The 13546-nt window shown below is 34.4% G+C and overlaps 1 protein-coding gene across 1 annotated transcript in view; it reads left to right on the top strand.

Annotated features, from left to right (window-relative positions):
* The window catches only part of ADGRV1 (adhesion G protein-coupled receptor V1), a 503501-nt gene that overhangs the window by 138276 nt on the left and 351679 nt on the right, over positions 1–13546 (top strand). Inside the window, exons 44-52 of the mRNA XM_019734240.2 lie at positions 323–498; positions 1300–1424; positions 4380–4537; positions 4631–4777; positions 5044–5151; positions 7644–7908; positions 8655–8777; positions 12400–12622; positions 12958–13162. Coding sequence (XP_019589799.2) covers positions 323–498; positions 1300–1424; positions 4380–4537; positions 4631–4777; positions 5044–5151; positions 7644–7908; positions 8655–8777; positions 12400–12622; positions 12958–13162 — 1530 coding nt within the window. The remainder of the gene's footprint in view (positions 1–322; positions 499–1299; positions 1425–4379; positions 4538–4630; positions 4778–5043; positions 5152–7643; positions 7909–8654; positions 8778–12399; positions 12623–12957; positions 13163–13546) is intronic.

The following is a 13546-nucleotide window of genomic DNA, read 5'->3' as shown; positions in this document are numbered from 1 at the left end:
ACTAATGAAGTTGTGTAGCTAGACAGGATAGAGTTAGCAAAAAATGACTACTAGCTTTTAATTTTTTAATTTTAATGTTGTTTTTAAATGCCCTAAGTATTTATTTTTTAGTCACTTCAGTGTGATATAGTGTTGGAAATCTTGAAAGTAGTAGCTGGAAAGAGTTGTAACTATCACATTATGGGGATCAGTATTAAAATTTTTAAAAAGGTGATGTTTTCCAAAACATACTATTTTGTTGTCAAAAATGTTTAGCAGATTTCTGTGTCTGTTGTAGAAATGCTATATTCTGGTAACTTTATCTTTTGATTTTCGTTTTCAGGCCCTACACATATCTGCCATATTAGACACGGAACCAGAAATGGATGAACATTTTGTTTGTACTTTATTTAATCCAACTGGAGGTGCTAGATTAGGGGCGCATGTTCAAACCCTGATAACAGTTTTGCAAAACCAGGCCCCTCAGGGTTTATTCAGTATCTCTGCAGCGGCAAATAGGTATAGTTTATTCATAAGGAAATTGCCACTTCTGAAGCTAAGTAGGAAATATTTTTTGACATAAAGAAAATGCAAGGGGAAATTGGTCTCTGACTATTTTAAAGGGGACGTTTAAAATGAGCTCTAGCAGGTAGATTCAGAGAGGCCATACGCCTTCTCACAACAGGGATCATCATGAAAAACCCAATCATATCCTGCTTATGGTGCTAGTAGAATTCTTATTTTCTCAGGATTCATACATCCAGATAACGGCATGTATTGTTTTTTGTTTTCAATAATAATAAAAAGTGAGAAATAGTATAAATTATATTTAGCTACTCAAACTAATGAATGACTCTTCAAACATATATTAAAATAATTATAGTTTAAACTTCCTTCTGGCAGCTGAAAATATTTATTTTTTTATGTCTTAAGGACATTCCAATAAATCTAGTTTCACTAATGTACTAAGAATTTCCTTACTTTTTCTTTGTAACATGATTTTGGTTTATGTGAGAAGAGAATTAAGAATGACAAATCTTTATTTATTTTTTGGAAGATGCATCATTAAGTTACTGACGCTCAGTATTTGTTATGATCCTAATAACAGAGTGTTACATTTGTGCTTTTAAAAAATCCCCGTAAATGAATATTTTGAGCTCTAGAATCTAATCTTCCTGCTGTATAAGATTTGTGGATGGATGCCACCGTGGCTTTTGTAAATTTAAAAGTATTAAGTATGTGCTAGCAATATGATATGTATTTGAATATGTAGAAATTATGCTCTTTTTCTGCTTTCCATAACCCACTTGTTTCCTTTAGAGCCACCTCTGTAGACATCGAAGAAGCCAACACGACTGTATATTTAAATGTATCACGTACTAATGGCATTGATTTAGCTGTGAGTGTGGAGTGGGAGACGATATCTGAAACAGCCTTTGGCATGAGTACGTTTAATTTCTTAAGGGGACAAAATTCTATAACCATTGCATGTATAAGACTTACATATTCCCCTATGAATTGTATCTTATGGACCTGTTGAAAATAGAGAGCAGATATCTAATTGTTGTATTGCATCCATAAATTTTTATTGAGTGCCTATCATATGCCAGGCATGGTACTGAACTCACAGAGCTTAGAGGGTGAGAGAGAGAAATAAATAAGTAAAAATCAATGTGCAGTTTAAATATAATAAATGTTTTAAAGGGGAAGTTAATATTGTGAGACCATAAAGGAGTGCTTCTCAGGGGTATCAAAATTTGAGCTAACACCAGATGCTGAGTGGGGATTGATTATGTAAAGATATGGGTTGGAGCAGTACGGGGGAGAAAGTGGAAAGCTAATGAGGTAGAAGTCCAGAGGCATAAAAATGGCATATAAGTGGAAAATTTTGGAGCAGACATTGAGTTTAGAAATAAGGGGACTACTGAGTTTGAAAAGTTAGACAAGAGTAGATCATTCAAGAGCTTGAGAAATATGTTACAGACATTTGTCTTTATTCTAGGGTTAATGGAAAGCCTTTGAGTGGTTTAGGCATGGGAGAGGGTTACCATGTATATATAAGATGGTATGATCACATTGCATTTTAAAGATATTCTTGATGCCATATAAAGAATGAGTTGGCACAGAAGAAAAGAGAGGGTGCAGGGAGATGAACAAAAAGGCAACAGATGATAGTAGCTTGGACTACTTGGTGGATTGGATATGAGAGAAGTTTGGGGGATGACTCAGGTTTCGGGCTTGTGCAGCAGTAAGAAAGGCAATACTGCATGAGGGCCGGGTGTTATTTTCGTGAGGGAAGGAAAATATATGTGATCTAACAGATTTTGAATTTGAATTACCTTTTTTAAAAATTACTTTTGAGAAGATATTTCTCTAGACTCAAAGGAAGGGTTCTGCTAGAGAGAGATACATTTTGGAATCTTTGACATGCATATTGCTTTTAAAGTCATGGAAATTGAGATAAAAGCCTGGAAAGAGAGACTAAATAAAGGAGGGAAGAGGACCCAGACTGAGCTTTGAAACGGCTTAAGTTAAATGGCTAGGGAGAGGAGTCTTCAAAAGAGACTTAGAAGACTGGGTGAGAAACCCAGGAGAATACAGAATTGGCAACAGAAGAGGGTTGTAAGAAGGAAGGAGTGGTACACTGACAATTGCTAATGAGAAGTCCAGTAAAATAAGAACTGAAAAAAATACTCCTTATGGTTAACAGTGTAGAAGTCATAACATAACAAGAGCTATTTGTACAGAGGGATGGAGCTAAATATTTTGAATGGTGGTGAAGGAATGGAGAACTCAACTATAGGCAACTGTTTCAAGAGGTTTGGCTGAGAAGGTAGGACCTAGCGAAGGCAGTGGTGTAGTGTACTATTCAAAGGGAGTTTGGTTTGTTTGTTTAGTTTGGAGAGAGCTAAGCATGTTTAAAATTGATGAAAAAAGGCCTAATAGGTAAAATTGAATATTTATAAGAGAAAGGGAATAATTAATAGTGTTATGACTGCCTAGAAGGCAGGAGGAAATGGGATCCCAATAAGAAAGATTCTGGTTTCTAATTCAGAGATCTCTGTTTGATCTCTGCCTGTGTGTTTTGGAAGTACTTGGGAGAGTATGTGTTGGCAATTCTTTAATGTCAGCGGTCATTGTTTCTTCTTCATTCACCATCTTCTTAAATTATGGTAGGGAAGGATTTGTTCATACATTCAGGATCGTTCAGCCTCTTAGTGCAAAAGCTGTGGCATACCTTTAAAAGGTGGCAAAATAGGAATTTAAACTATTGGATTTCTAGGCAAGGGAATCACTAATAGATTGTGCATTCCCTGTTTCCCCAAAAGACCTAGCCGGACCATCAGCTCTAATGCGTCTTTTGGAGTAAAAATTAATATAAGACCCAGTCTTATATTATATTACATTATATGAGACTGTGTCTTATATTATAGTAAAATAAGACCGAGTCTTATATTAATTTTTGCTCCAAAAGACGTATTAGAGCTGATGGTCCAGCTAGGTGTTATTTTCGGGGAAACACAGTATAAGGCATTGACATTATGACTTCTTGAAGTGGTAATCCAAAATTAATCAATAATTTACACGGAGCTTAGGTTTTAAACATGACATTTGTTTTTGCTGCATCATGTTCATACCATTAGTTAAAGATTAAGGAGAACTTACTTTTTGTGGGAAACTGTCATGATAATAGAACATAGAAGCTTATTAAAAGTTATTCTTCATTAGATAGGAATTTTTTGTTTCTGTTTTATTGTAGTACAGGATTTTAGGACATGTACCAGTTGTAGCAGGTTGATAAAAACTTGATAGCCATATGAGTATGTGAGTCTGTTTTGGCATTCTTAAAATATATAAACACATGTAAAGTGAGAAATCACTATATGAGTATACTTTTAAATTAATAATGTGTATTTTTTTAAAGCTAATATTTAGCATGGTTTTATAAAAGATATATATTTTGAATTTCTGAGTTGTAATTTCATCTTCTTTGTGAGAGTTGATTTAAAAAACCATGCTCAGTGTATTACCCTTTAAAATATATGTTTAGTATTTATTTAGAAATACACTTTTGAAAAGTATGTGGGTATAGAGTAGAATATTAACAAATTTTCTTGTCTTTTTTAAGTTGTTATTTTTAGTTATTATTTTTACATTTTCTAGCTTGTCTCTTCTCTTCTCTTCTCTTCTCTTCTCTTCTCTTCTCTTCTCTTCTCTTCTCTTCTCTTCTCTTCTCTCTCCTCTCTCTCTGTCACACACACATACACTAACACCCCCCCGTGGAAGGATCTTCATTTCTAGGAACAAACACATTAGTCTCACTGGTTGAACAATAAACTTAGAATAGATAAAGTTTGGAAGGGATTATACACTAATAAATCATGAATTATGTTTTTCAGGGGGAATGGATGTTGTGTTTTCCATATTTCAAAGTTTTTTCAATGCATCAGCTTCTGGCTGGTGTTTCTTTACTTTGGAAGATTCAATATATGGTGTAATGTTAAGAAAATTGTCTTCTACGGTTTACCGATGGCAAGGGGTTTTTATTCCACTTGAGGTAAGAAGTGTTTATTTTGCAGTATGCAAAATAGAATGTACATGTAAAGTTGGGATGACTCATGGATTACTATTATTATTGTTTATTTCCTAGGATTTAAATATAGAAAATCCTAAAACTTGTGAGGCCTTTAATATTGGTCTTTCTCCCTACTTTGTGATTACTCACGAAGAAAGAAATGAAGAAAAGCCTTCTGTTAACAGTGTGTATACATTCACATCTGGACTCAAATTATTGCTGGTAAAAAAATAAAGATTTTTGTAGATTTCTTTACTTAAAAGAAAATTAGATTTGTAAGCTTTATTGAATGCAAAATCATATATGCGTCTTAACCCAGGGATATTTTTGTCTTTTAGAAATGACACCTAGATAGGCATATCTAGGGATAGCATGGTTTTTCAAATTTTGAATTTCAAATACTAACTCATACTATTACTGTATTAAGAGACTTTTTAAGTTAAATTCTTCCTTAAATTTTTATTCCCTCTGTTTTGTCTTCCTTGCAGGTACAAACAATCATTATTTCCGAAAGTTCTCAAGTAAGATATTTTACTTCTGACAGTCAAGATTATTTAATTGTTGCAAGTCAAAGAGATGATTCTGAATCAACTAAGGTTTGATTCTTTTAAAATTAATTTTTTTCTTTTTAATATTGTAACTGACCCCCCTACAGATACAGTCTGTAGGTTTAGAATAAAAGAAAACTATAATTCGATTGGGATAAAGTAGTAAAGTAGAATATAGATATTGATTAGTCACAGTTAATTTTTTAATAATAGAGTTATGAATATTATACTGTCTTCAAGAGCCAGAACATGTGTAATAATAAGCATAAACATTTAATTAGAACTTATTTGAGATGGTAGACATGAAGAGAAATCATACAACTGCACAGAGGGTATCACTAAAAATTCATGATAAAATTGCCAGATGGACACTCAGCTCATCCCCCAAATCCCATATTTCTCATGTAAACTATATCTCATAATCTCAATAACACTTATTTGATAATTTTTGCCATTCCTCAGACTCCCATACTTGCTTCTCATCTGCTCACTTTTAGCTTATGACCTTGTTGAAATGAAAGCTACCAGAAAGGAGATTAAATTACTCATCTTCCCAACACCAAATTCAGAAATCATCTTAATACCATTTTATTCCTCCCTCCTGTTACAGTGGAGCCGGGCTCATTCTATAGGTTCCCTCTTGCTTTCACAAGGTTTTGTTATCCTTTCTATGTCTGGCATCACCAGCATCTCTCTCTCTGTGGGATTATTAAATAGTGTAAGTGCTAGATGTCCACACTTAGAAGAAAATTTCTCTCCTGATCTCATCCCTTTGTGTTTTCTTCTGTAGTAAGAGACCTTGAAGAATTGTTCACTTTCTTTGTCTTTATTTCCTCATGGTCACTGATCAGAAGAGAGTTGCAAATTTAGTGTTTTTTTATTATCATATTTTACTTCCTATCAGCATGTCAGCTATCGGCTAATATCTTCCAAATTTACTGGTAGCCTTTTCTCTGTATCCCACACTTACATATCTACTTAATCACTACATCTCCACTTAAATCTCTTTCAAATGTCGGAAATTTAATGTATCCTACTGAACTTTTGATTTTCTCTATGAAACTGTTTAGTGCTTGCTTTCATCTCAGGCAATAGCAACCTCATAAATGCAATAGCTAATGACAAAATGCTGGGATATATCTTTCTTGATTATTTCTTTTTATTCATTGACATCTAATTTGTTGTTAAGTGTTTTTGAATATATTCCCCAATGTTTTAGGTACAGATTTTTTTTTTCCATCTCTGCTTCTCGCTCCCTAATCCAGGCCCCCTTCATTTCTGTCCCACACTAGCAAAGTAGCCTTTAGCTGGTCTTGAACTTCTCTGACCTCTTGAGATCCATTCTTCATTAAGTAGCCAGAGTAATCTTTTAAAAATATTAATTCATGTTGTTCCTTATATTAGAACTATTCAATGATTTCCAATTATACTTAGAATAAATTCAAAGTTATTTAATATGGATTATAAGTAGGATAATTGCATCTCCTTATTTGCCCAGCACAGTATTGGATTATGCCTGTCGTCCTGATACAATTATTAACAGTGTCCCTTTCACTCTGTCAGATTTTCCTGTGATAAATTATATGGTCATCCTAACAAAAGGTACCTCATGATCTTTCCTCTCTAGTCTTATAGGTCTTCATTCCCTCGGCACTATCAATTTCCTTCCAGTTGGACCAGTCTTCATTTAGATTATGACAGACTTTTTCTTCCTTGAAAATTTTGTCATGTCATTTACTTTTGTTTCCTTAGCACACCCGTAATTCTCTATCACACCATGCCAGTTGTTATTGTTAGCACTGGGATCAATTTTTAACAGTCCTATATTTATTTAATTATTGATGTATTTGTTGTTTACTTTTTCCTCATACTTAGTATCCATAAATGGAGAAGCCACTATCTCCACAACTCTTAGCACAATGCCTGGCTCACACAAGGTTACCAATTGCTGGCTGAATAAATATAATTTTTTGTGTGTGAAATTTACCAGATTATATAAGAAACCATGCAGCTTTGGGATTTTCTTTTCATTTAAATATATGAACACTTACCCTGAAACCTTGTATGCATTGCTATCTTCAGGACTAAAAAATTTAGGTGTTTCTCTTTATGTTCTATTGCTTGAGCAGAGGGTAATGAATGATATTACAGTATCAGAAAGTTTATTATCCAGTTTTTAATTTTTCACATTTAAATTAATTCTCTCTTATTTTTGGCTTTCCCCTTATCTTGCTATCGCTGATCCTTCCCAGATGTACTTTAAAATGGATTTTTATTTTCAAATAACTTGTCTTTAAAACTCATTCTATGTGTATGTGCATACACACACACACACACACACACACACACACACACACACACACCACACGTCGCACAGATAAAAAGAGGGAGACAGTATCAGTTTTGCTATTTTCTCATTTATGAAAGTATCTTCTAACCAAATAAAAGCGTCCAGGAGAATAAACATACGATATTGATTAAATGCTCACAAGTGCTCAATTCCTTGTCATGAGGGTTTTGTATTTGAACATTCCCTGTAGGTCTTCAGATGGGATGGAGGAAACTTTGTGTTGCATCAGACACTCCATGTCCGAGGTGTGCTGAGCATGGCCTTGTTCACCAGAGGAGGCTCTGTGTTCTTAGCCATAACCCAGGCTAATGCCAGGCCCAATTCCCTTTTACTCAGATGGTCTGGCAGTGAGTTTATTAACTTTCAAGAAGTGCCGATCAGTGGGACAACAGAAGTCAAGGCGTTGACTGCAGGCGACGATATTTACTTAATTTTTGCCAAAACTGTCTTTCTAGGTAAGATGATGTAGTGTTTGTAATGCATACATAGTTATTATCAAAATCACCTAGCATTTAAATAGTATATTCATATGAAAGTGCTCTTGTATTAATTTTTTATCCAATCTATAGAATGTTTCTTATGAATAAGTATTGACTGTCATCTGTAAATGGATTGGGGGGGGGAATTTAAGTGTTTTGTCCATAATCATTAGGTGGTCTGAACCACTACTTTAAAGATACTACAATAAAATTGGGGATAGGTGGGTAAAGTGGAAATGTCTATGAAAAACTCTATGAAGATATTACACCCAAAGCATAAACAGGTAACTTTTATATGGCTGTATTTGGGGTGCCATGGGTAATTTATGGTAGTAATAAATAGGGCTTAGCAACTTTTGATAAGACTGTTTAAAATTATTCATTATATACAAATATGTTTTCATCCGCTTAGTGGAACTTTCATAGATAAAATACCAACATTCCTAAAAAAATAAAATATGTATTACTTATTCTTTTTTCGATATCAGATCATGATTATTGGCTACCCATGTATACCTTTCATGTGGTAAATGCAAAAAGACTTTTGAAGTGTTTCCTACTAAGTTAAGTTGTATTTCTGTTTAAATGAATACTGAGGAACGACCTACTAAATTTGTTTTTTAAATTAAATTTAATATTTTATTATAGTTTTACTGTGTAATTTTGTCATTTTTTTCCTGCAACTTTTGCCTTCAGGCTTGACTTTTATTCCTTTATTGCAGGAGATCAGAATTCAATTGATATTTTCATTTGGGAGCCAGGACGGTCTTCTTTTAGATATTTTCAGTCCCTGGATTTTGTTGCTGTTAATAGGATCCACTCCTTCACACCAGCCTCAGGGATAGGTAGGTGCTTTTTAACTGTGACTAAGGCTAAGGGCAGCGTAGAAAGCTAGAATGATTTCAGTTTCACTGAATTAGTGGTAGTGTCATATTGCCAGACACTGGGTGTTTTAATACAAATGTAAAATCCAGAAATCCTAGAATTTCAAAAGGACTGATACTCTTAAAATGAGAATTATGCTTGAGAAGTATTAGCATGACTGAAATATGGGGGAAAATATTAGTGAAGGATAAGGAAAGATAATATATTACTTTTGTCTGGAGAAAAATGAAGAGTGACATTACAGATACATTTAATTATGAAAGTATGTATAAGAGGATAGCAAGTATGCACATTGAAACAATTTTTTAAAAGGTCAGAAAATGATTGTGAGAACTGTTGTCCTCGGTCACTCTCTCAGCTTTCTTCCACAGTCTGAAATCCTTTCTTGGTCCTCTGTACTTTAATCTACACATCAGAAATATAAGCAATATTTTCAACCTGATTTCTGAAACAGAGTCTGTTAGTGAGAACCCAAGGGGTTAATGCAGTGTGGAGGCTGTAGGGTTATTAAAGGTCGGTAAGGAACCACTTGGGTGGGCTAGTGGTGATAAAGCGAAGAAGCCAAGGGCATTGTCATGGGGAGAGTGGGGGCTGCCTGCCACAACAGGCATGAACAGTGCAGGGGCCTCGCGCCCAGTGAGTCCGTGTCACTTGTCAAGGTGCCCAGAGGAACTTGGACGCCAAACCTGAGTGGCTTAGCAGGCAAGTCTGGGTGAATCAAAGTCCCACTTCTAAACTGATATGTGGAAATTGTGTTTGAGTTCAGCAGTATCCATATATTAATTACATAGTACATGTAAGTCATTATTTAAACTTATGAAGAATTTTTTGCCTTCATAGGTTTAATGTCTGGTTGGAGAAGCCAGAAAAATATTAAGATACTAATTCAAGGTAGAGTCTCAGTTCTACTTGCTCTGTGAGTGATAGAATTGGAGTGGTGAAGAAGTTTCCGAGGGGAGCATGAGTTATGCCTCGGTGGGTTGGCAGGAAATACTGTGGGCAGAGGGAAAGGTATGAGCAAAAGTGAAAGGCAGGAGTGTCTGTGGCACTGAGGGCACAAGGAGCAGATGAGAATGCTCGGGACAGAGGATTTGATTCAGAATGTAGTGGTGGTAAGATTGCAAACACACTAGAGTCTATCCGAGTGGGCCTGGAATGTCAGAGCCTGGGTTTGAACTGTGCTTCAGACGGTCCAGTGGTTTCCAAACATTTGGTCACGAGAACTTTTCACCCGCTTAAAAATTTGAGGACCTCGAAGAGCTTTTGTTTGTGTGTATTGTACCTCTTGATATTTATTTTATTAGTAATTGAAATGGAGAATTTTTAAAGATATTAATTCATTCAAGAATGATAGCAATAAACTCATTACATGGGAACATACATAACATGTTTTATTTTAACAAATACTATATTTCCCAAAACCTGTGTAAGAAGAGTGGTATTGCTTTTTCTAGTTTGTTTTTGCAAATCTATTTAATGTCTGCTTTAATAGACAATATCTGGATTCTCGTGTGTGCATCTGTATTCCGCCTGTTGCAGTAATTATCACATGGCCTCTGGAAAATGTCCCCTGTACACTCGTGAAAGAATGAGAGTGAAATATACAAACAGCACCGTGGTATTATTATGAAAATCATTTTGACCTCATAGACCCTGTTTAAGGGTCTCAAGGATTCGTAAGCGTCCCTGGTTGACACTAAGCATTATTGAGGTAGGGAGATTATTGAAGGCATTTCAGAGGCAAGTGATGATCAAAGGCATTTTTACAACTACACCTAGCTTTGGTGTGTAGGATATACAATTTTACTGATTCCGTCTTATGTTCCCAGATCTCTGAATGTTAGGAAAGCTTATTTGAGTGAATAAATGCTTAGTCCCTGGAACTTTGTTTTATCTACATTCCTTAAATAATCTTCAGCAAATTGCTTTTCTTTGGGATACCTTTTTGAAAACAGTTTTGATAAATAAAAGAGAATTCTGTAATCAGTACCAAAAAAACACACAAAAAAAGTCTGCTCCCCAGAGTAGAAGTTTATACGTCTTTTTCCCCCTTACACATTCCCTGACCTAAAGTTATGGTTATGAACAGGACAAAAATCTGTTTTCTGAGAAAACACTCTCTATATACATGTATGCAGATTTGAGCCTCCTACATTTCCTACTCTGAATGTCTGATTATCTATTTGCTACATTGTCATACTAATCAGATTGCAAGGGAGAGAATACAGTGTATCCCCGAGGCTGAAGACATGTAATCTGTGATGTTCAGAACATTTTAGTTTATGATTTTGCTTGAGACTATAGAATTAGTTAAACTTGAGAGATATTGGGGGTCTGTCTGAGTTTGTTCTTTACTGAATGCCTCCAGTTTTACAAAGCTTTATGAAAAATAGATGATCATTTTGAAAATGCAAATTTATTAGTAAAAATATTTATTTTTGGATCTTTACCTTTTATGCACCGCTTACTAAACTGCAATAGTAGTTAAATTAATTACCATAAATAAAATAATCAGTAGTTCTTGATACTTAAAATAATCAGTAGTTCTTTTTTTAAGTACTGGAATTTTTGCATGTTTCTCTGTGGTTTCTCACTTTTCTCTCTAGTTTTAACTGAAGATTAACCCTTCCCTTACTAATTTATGTAGCTATAAGTAAGTGCCATTGCTTTGAACTATTAAGAGCATTGTTTCCTAATAACATTCTAAAAACCATTGGCAGAATATATTCCAACATCATAAATTTGTTCATATCTCTTGGCCTAATTAACCACCTTTAAGAATGTATTAAATGAAAATAATTAAAATTAAGAACTGTGTCGCTATTTAATACTAAAATATTAAATAGAAAAATAATAAACATCCAATGTAGGAAAATTATTAAATATATTTTAAGAGCAACCCTATAGATTTTCTATGCATGAAAATTATAAATTTGAATGCTGTGTAGCAACATACAAAACTATATACAATATATGTGTACTGTATACCAGGGGTGCCAAAAAATGTATACACATGACTTGTATTCATCTTTTGTTATCGGCATTTATTATAATTTTAATACAGTTTTTTTTTTTCATTTCTTAAAATGTATACATTTCTTTGGGACCCTCTGTATATAGCATTAAATTTTTAAAATTTTTTTGTATTTAAACTGTTTATAACTATGTCAATGATGAATTTATATGGATGGTGACTGGAAAGTAAAATACAAAAATTAAACATTTATTGGTGGGATTATGGGTATTTTTCACTTTAAAAATCTGCTAGCATGCTAGCCAATAAACAAATATTGAGATGAATACAAAAGAGTGCAACGTCCATTTGGGTTTTACCATCCAGTGATTTCTTTTTTATGTAGATTGTGGGTACATTGTCAGGCTGGCTTGATCATTCCACAGCATTTAAAAATTATTATTTACATCCAGTTATTTCAGAAATTGAATCATATGTAATTACTTCAGAAATCAAAATGAAACTTTGAGAGTTGGAGAGATTTTGCCATGGTATAGATGTAGGGAGCACATGAGATGAGAATTTATATTTATATTTCACTCTAGTTGCTTTTTCTTTTCTTCCTGCAGTCCACATACTTCTTATTGGCCAAGCTGTGTCTGCTCTTTACTGCTGGAATTCAGAGCTGAATCAATTCTCTTTCATTCTGGAAGCACCTTCTGCTCACGATGCAGCTTCGGTTACAGTAAGGTCCCTTAATTCAAGCAAGAATTTAATTGCTCTAGTGGGAGCCACCCACTCCCACATATATGAGCTAGCCTACGTCTCAAGCCAGTCTGACTTTATTCCTAGGTAGGTTGAACACTTTATGCTGACTGTCTTTATGCTCACCATAATTTTATATGGCACCTAATTTCTAAGTCTTTCTTTAGTGACTGAAAATATATACAAAATATAAGAGCTATTTATAAGCCAGAAATTTAGTTTTTATCTGTATTTCTAGTATTTGTGCTACCAAGTTAATCAGTATTATATGAACATTTTGGGTTAAAATTTTATTTATGACTGTGATTTTTTTCCAAACTTGTAATATCAATCAATGGTGTGAGAGTTTTATGAGTAATCGGCTGTGTATATGTCTTTAGTTTGCTGTAGTTGACTTATTTTATACATACTTCTTATGCTAGTTCAGGTGAACTGATATTTGAACCTGGTGACAGAGAAGCTGTAATCGCAGTAAATATCCTTGATGATACAGTTCCAGAGGAGGCCGAATCCTTCAGAGTTCAGCTTAAAAATTCCAGAGGAGGAGCAGAGATCGGTATTAATGGTCATGTAAAGATAACTATTCTGTCTAATGATGATGCCTATGGAGTTGTTGGATTTGCTCAGGTAATGATACCAAAGATTCCACACCTAGAAGACAAAATGATTTATTCACTGTATTTATCAGTACTCAGCTGTTATCAGCACTCAGTGAGTCATACTTTGAGTATCTTTAGCATCTCTTTCTTCGTTTTCCCTGTGTCATCCCCTACTGTGCCTTCTAAGGTGAATTCTACTGATGTCTTGCAATTTACGGTCTTACATACTGGAACCTCTGGCACAGCTTGTCCTAAACTATATTTTTTGTACTGATTCCGTTTATAATATTGAATGTAAAGTGTTACCAATTGGCCTTGGTTCAGGAGTTAGAATCTGCTATTAGCTCTGTTTCCAGAGGGTAATGATAAAGCATGTTGCAAATACACTGTACACTGTGTCGTGTCACAGTCA

Source organism: Rhinolophus sinicus, linkage group LG03 (genome assembly GCF_036562045.2).
Source record: "Rhinolophus sinicus isolate RSC01 linkage group LG03, ASM3656204v1, whole genome shotgun sequence".
Classification (NCBI taxonomy): Eukaryota; Metazoa; Chordata; class Mammalia; order Chiroptera; family Rhinolophidae; genus Rhinolophus; species Rhinolophus sinicus.
Note: the sequence above shows the minus strand (reverse complement) of the source record. Positions and strands in the feature narration are given on the sequence as shown.